At 41.5% G+C, this 6,699-nt stretch overlaps 1 protein-coding gene across 1 annotated transcript; it reads right to left on the reverse strand.

Moving 5' to 3' along the window:
• Positions 1-789: 789 nt before the first annotated feature.
• On the reverse strand, positions 790-2,042 carry LOC147901003 (pentatricopeptide repeat-containing protein At5g27110-like). Its single transcript, XM_087376417.1, has 2 exons — positions 1,536-2,042; positions 790-1,440 (listed from the first exon to the last, which is right to left on the reverse strand). Exons 1-2 carry the CDS (start codon positions 2,040-2,042, stop codon positions 790-792), a joined length of 1,158 nt encoding a protein of 385 aa, XP_087232543.1.
• Between the last annotated feature and the right edge of the window lie 4,657 nt (positions 2,043-6,699).

Consider the following 6,699-nt stretch of genomic DNA (forward strand, 5'->3'; position numbering starts at 1 on the left):
AAGGTCAATATCAAGGCTGCCTTGAAGGACTAAGTTAAAAGCATCGTCATCGTGTCCACTATCCATTGGAATCTCACTGTTGTTTGGGTGTTCGATTTTCTCTCTATTGGGAACTGTGTATACTCTCTTTAGAGATTTCAGTCTTCTTGATAGTATGCTTGTTCATCTCTCACTCCTTTTGATGTTGTAGTATCGACAGCCTGCGTTGTTGACATAGGATGAGTTGCACGTGTCAAAGTGACAATCTTCATGCATCTTCTAGTAATTGGGTGAATCAATGGAGAGAGCACTATCCTCACATTTTTGGCGTTCATGACTCATCTATCCCCTTGAAATGCAAAATTAAAAAATATATATCCTATCCACCATTATTCTTTAAGAAATAAAGTTTTCACATCTCAAATTTTCAAAATAAGTTACTAACAAGAGCGAGCTTATTTTAATGTCCTCACATTTATTTTCCTTCTCATGTGAAAGACATAAGATGGCTAATAAAGGTTCTTTCTACAGTGTGATGGGAAATGCCTTTCTTGTAGATCGCCATATTGGCAATGTTTCACAACTAGATGCTCGGAGATTGTGGTTTCAATTCCATGCCCTTAGGTTTTTAAATAGCAAAACTTTTTTATCCATAGGGTATTGTGGCTACGTTACTATGTCCAATCTGGCCACATATCCTTCCTCCTCCATCAGCATACTCACCTTGCCCAGCTTGGCATTCATATCATAATTACAGGGATGGGATTTGTCTCCCACAATAAGCTCCTCTACCTGATTATTAACCTCAATCTAGGATCTCCCCGGCTTCTTTAGTGCAACTGCAAATTTTCTTAGCTCTTGCATTTTGTTTGCAGCTTCCCACATATGAGCATCAATGTAGATATTGGACATAAACATATAGCTCGAGGTATATTCAAGATCAAACTGGAAAATCTTATTAAAGCATCTATTTCCTAGCCCCATGTTGCCATACATTCTGCAGCCAGTAAGCAAGGACATCCATCCAAATATGTCTGAAGGGATTGGCATGGTTTGCAATATATCTTCAGCCTCTTTCAGGCATCCTGCATGGCCAAGCAGGTCGACCATGTAGTTATATAGCACAACATTTGGAGTAATGCCATGCACTTTTAACATCAACATGAAAAACTGATGGCCCTTTTCCAACTCACCAACATGACTCCAAGCAGACAGTACACTAGTAAGAACCACATCGTCTGGCGTTAAACCTTGTTTTTGCATGTCATCAAGACATTGCCCAACCATACAATTTTCCCCACACCGTGCATAGCCTGCAATCATTGCCCCCCAGGACATTAACTCTTTATCTGATAGTCCAGCACACACTTTATGGGCCTCCTCTAGGCTCCCACATTTAGCATACATGTCACCAAGAGTGCTTCCAACAACATCATCTGATTCAAGTCCAATTTCAATTATCTGTTCATGTAATAACCTACCCTGCACAATCGTCCAATGTTGGCACAAGCTTTCAAGGTGCATGAAAACAAAAAATTGTTTGGCTTCACACCTACATTTTGCATCTGTTCAAAGAGTTCAAGGGCAGGCAAACCATGCCCATGCTGAGCATATGCTGTGACCATCGCAACCCAGGACAACAAATTACGGTTCAGGAGTTTATCGAATACATTGTGCGCCTCCTCTAGGCTCCCACATTTGGAATACATGTCAATAAGACTATTCCCAACAACTACATCTGATTCTTGTCCATTTATCACGATCTGCCCATGTATCAGTCTGCCCTCGTCTAAGCTTTTTATGGTCGTACATGCATTCAAGATGCACGAGAATATAACTTTATTCGCAGGTGTACCCTCCTGTAGCATCCTCTCATAAAACTCAAGAGCACAAAGACCCTGCCCATGTTGTGCATATCCTGAAATCATTGTGCCCCAAGATACAACATCTCGAGTTGGCAATTCCTCAAACACTTTACGTGCCCCTTCTAGGCTCCCACACTTGGCGATGTCAAGAAGGATGTTCAAGATCGCTTCATTTGGCTTGATGCCCTCCTGTTGCATCACAAAAATGTACAGCACAAATATGCAAGCTAGGAAAATGCAGCTCAAACAGGAGTTGCACAATGTGCAGAGAGAAAATATGAGCATCAATGACTACCACATGAAGGTGAAGAAAATTGCAGATGCACTTGCTTCCATTGGGTCACCAATGGAAGATGATGATTTAGTTTTTGTGACCTTGAATGGTCTAGGAAAGGATTATGCACAGTTCCGGACATCCATTGCCGTCCGTGAAAATTTCTTGATTTTGAGGAGTTGTTTGCTCTTCTAATTTCTGAAGATCAGAGAAATGGTGGTGCATCTTCTTTAGGAGGAACTTCAAAAGAAACTGTCTTCTACTCAAATGCTGGAAGAGGTAGAGGCAGAGGTAGAGGAGGCCGATCTGGAGGCCATGGTAGAAATCAGAATATGCAACAAACTCAAGAAAACCAGTCCTATGGAGGAGGAAATGGTAACTCTAGAGGCAAGGGGAGCCAAAGAGGCCGTGGTGGATGGCAGAGAGGCCAAAATGCAAACAGCAATGTTGAATGCTACTATTGTGGTAAAATGGGTCATATGGCTAAAGACTACTACAAAAAGCAGAACGACATCATGAATGGAAAATTGTAGCAAGGGAATTATGCATCTTCTAGTAGATAGGGTGATGAAAGAAATGAGCATCTGTTTATGGTGTAGCACATGACCAATTCTGTGACAAGTGCAGAAGAAAGCAATGATGTGTGGTATGTTGACTCAGGTGCATCAAACCACATGACAGGTCATGCAAAATGGATGCAAGATGCAAGGAAAATGGAAATACCAGGATGCGGCCATGCTTGAATTGAGTGCAACAATGTTTGCACATGGGACTGGTGTAGTTGCAGATATTGATATATGGCATAAATGCATTGGTCATGTTAATGTACAGCGACTTAAATCAATGCAGGCCCAAAATATTATTGTAGGATTGCCTAAATTCAAGGTTGCAGAAATGCATAAGGTATGTGAAGCCTGTCAATTTGGAAAACAGGCAAGGAAACCATTTCCTAGGCATGTTCAAGAGAGTAAGAAGCCATTGGAATTAATCCACTCTGATGTGTGGACTACTAAAGCTACATCTATTAGAGGCTGTCATTATTTTGACATTTTTATTGATGACTACAGCAGAAAATTTTGGGTGTATTTTATGAAAAAGAAAAGTGAAGTGTTTGGGCACTTCAAAGCTTTTAAAGCTATGGTTGAAAAAGAAACAAGCCTGCAAATAAAATGCCTAAGGTCAGATGGAGGGGGAGAGTACCTCTCAAATGAGTTTGCAAGGTTTCTGCAGGAGCATGGCATAAAGCAGCAATATTCATGTAGTCATACCCCACAGCAAAATGGACTTGCAGAAAGGAAAAACATGCATATTGGAGAGGTATCTCGGGCCATGCTAAATGAAAAAGACCTACGAGATTATTATTGGGCTAAAGCAGTTGCTACAGTAGTTTACATAATGAACATGACTCCCACTATAGCAGTACATGGCATGACACCAGAGGAGATGTATACTGGTAGGAAACCAGATATTTCTCATTTGAAATTTTTGATTGCATTGCCTATGTTCATGTGCCAGATGAGTTGAGGTCCAAGTTGGATCGAAAAGCTGAGAAGTGCATCTTTATTGGTTATTCTCTGCAGTAGAAAAGGTATAGATGCTATAACCCTTCTACTCGTAAGTTTATAGTGAGCAAAGATGTTGTTTTTTATGAGATGAGCACCTGGTATAAACTAGTAATTGTGATTGATGATGTAGATGCACAAAATGGAAATGCTGCATAGAATTCATAGTAGTAATCACAAAATATTAGTGGACCTGCAGTGTCCTCTAGCAATGGTTCACATACTTCGCCATGGACAGGCAGATTGAGATCAGGAGAATCTCCTCAAAGCAATGCAGATAGTGGTATGCAGGTATCACGAAAAGGAAAAGAGAAGGTAGATCAGTCCATGTTTGATGTGAATGCAGGTCACTCTTATGTGGATGGTGAATCCAGTGGCTTAGAACAGAGCATTGATGATGAGTTGGGTATTCCTTCTGTTGTTACACCTAGAGTAAGGAAGACTAGGGATGTTTTGAGAGCACCTAGAAGTGAGCCTATTTTGCGCAGGTCTACCAGAGTTAGGTATCCTGTGGATAGGCTGAAATATGATGGATTTACAGCCATTCACTATGCCTATATGGTCAAAGTGATACAGGAACCAGAACCCACTTCTTTTGAGCAAGCCATGGGAAAAGAAAAATGGGAGAAAGCCATGGATGAAGAAATGGATGCCTTGGAAGCAAATGCTACATGGGAATTGGTGCCTTTGCCTAAAGACAAGAATGCAATTGGCTGCAAGTGGGTTTATAAGGTGAAGAACAATGCAGATGGTTCTGTGAACAGATACAAGGCAAGATTAGTTGTCAAGGGGTATGCACAGACATATGGCATTGATTATGAAGAAACATTCAGTCCGGTTGCAAGGATGGCAACCATAAGAGCAGTCATTGCTATGGCTGCATCAAAGGGATGGTCTTTACATCAGATGGATGTAAAGAATGCCTTCTTGCATGGTGATTTGCAAGAAGAGGTCTTATGGAATAGCCACCAGGTTATGTTCATGTTGTTCATCCTGAATTTGTTTGTAGGTTAAAGAAAGCCTTGTATGGCTTGAAGCAAGCACCTAGAGCATGGTCTGACATGATAAGACAGTATCTTGTCACTATTGGCTTTCAGATTTCCAAGGTAGATTTCTCACTTTATGTGAGAAAAACAAAGAAAGATATTATGCTGCTTGTCATTTATGTTGATGATTTGATCATCACAGGTGATAGTGATGAAGATATCCTTCATGTGAAAATGCTACTGAAGCAGAAGTTTGAGATGAAGGATTTTGGAGAGCTACACTATTTCTTGGGCATTGAGGTGATTAGATCACCAAGTGGGATACGGCTCGTGCAGAGGCAGTATGGATTGGACATGCTGTCCAAATATGGGATGACAGACTGTAAGCCTATTTTAGTTCCTTTGGAGCAGAATGTGAAGCTGAGCGTGGATGCAGGTGAGCTTCTGGAAGACCCTACTATGTACGGACGCATCGTAGGAAGTTTGAGTTATATGACTATTACTAGGCCAGATTTGAGCTATGCTATTGGGTTGGTAAGTCAGTTTATGTAGGCTCCAATGAAACCGCATTTGGATGCGGCTAGACGCATACTCAGGTATGTGAAGTCCACATTGCAGTATGGACTATTTTATGAGGCTGGGGTTCAGATACAATTGCATGGATACATTGATGTTGATTGGGCTGGTAGTATTTCTGATAGATGTTCTACCGGTGGATATGTGTTCTCTTTTGGGAGTGTTGCAGTCACTTGGAGCAGCAAGAAACAGTCTACATTTGCCTTGTCGAACACAGAGGCTGAGTACAGGGGTGCAACAATGGCTGCATGTGAGGTAGCTTGGTTGCATATGCTACTTTATGATATGCATCAGTCTACAGATGGGCCAGTTGTCATTTATTGTGACAACATGAGCAATATACACTTGGCAAATAACCCAGTCTATCATGCTAGAACAAAGCACATTGAGGTGCATTATCACTATGTGCGGGAGAAGGTTTTACTAGGTCTTATTGATCTAGTTTATGTCAGCACAGAGGATCAGGTAGTTGACATATTCACGAAGGCATTGGACGCAGAGAAGCTGCGCAAGTTCAGAGACCTGCTTGGTGTGCAAGAATTGGGATTGAGCTCGAGGGGGAGTTTTGAGATATCGAGCTCCACTCGTGATATGCCAGGGTGACCGTTGTGCATTTATGTCACGGACTTGTTAGCTGCAGATGCGGTTGGTACACCACCCACGAATAATAGCTGGATGACAGCTATCCTTATGTACTCTAGTTCGTGGCTTAGTTAGTATGCCACCTTAGTTAGCTAAGTTTGGTTTGAGACCCACATATAGGGTTCTTCTATTTCTTTGTACTAGGGTTCTTTTGGCTTACACAACTAAGAAGAGGAAAACTGTTTTCAGCGTCCACCTTTGTGTGTATTCCCCCATTGTGTATGTGAGAATGTCGTAAGTGAGCTTCCTTCCCTCTCTCCCACTATCTTCACACAAAGTCCAACTACATCATCCATCCCCATGTCCACATGCAACAACGACAAAGAGGATGCGACCTTCAAACAGAACTTGACTCATCAAGTAAGGTCACTCGGGTCCATCACTCTTAGCACATCACATACCATCTCCTACCTAACCAAGAATACCATTGTGCACTATGCATGTTGAACAAGAAACAACATGTCTTGATTGAAGAAATCCTCTTAAAAAAGTGTCTAGAAGAAAGCTTGCCACTTTTTTTTGCTTGTCAGGGAATGCCAAAATAGGCAAAACATTCGTCCTAATTCTTTACGTGCAAGCCCTATTGAGATATTATTCACACAATGAATCGTTGGACGTGGACTTGTCAAAAGCGTTGCTTCTCGCTTACACTAGCAAAGAAGCCTACAACATAGGAGGTATGACAATACATTCTACTCTCCATTTGCCTTTGCTATCAAGTATGTACAAATTCCTTTCTGGGGAGACGTTCCAAGCGTTGTTGCACTTGTACAAATACCTGAAACTTATTGTGATCAACAAGATATCTCTGGTGG

This window comes from Dipteris shenzhenensis, chromosome 6 (assembly GCF_047967505.1).
Source record: "Dipteris shenzhenensis isolate YYH24624 ecotype China chromosome 6, Dip_SZ_1.0, whole genome shotgun sequence".
NCBI lineage: Eukaryota > Viridiplantae > Streptophyta > Polypodiopsida > Gleicheniales > Dipteridaceae > Dipteris > Dipteris shenzhenensis.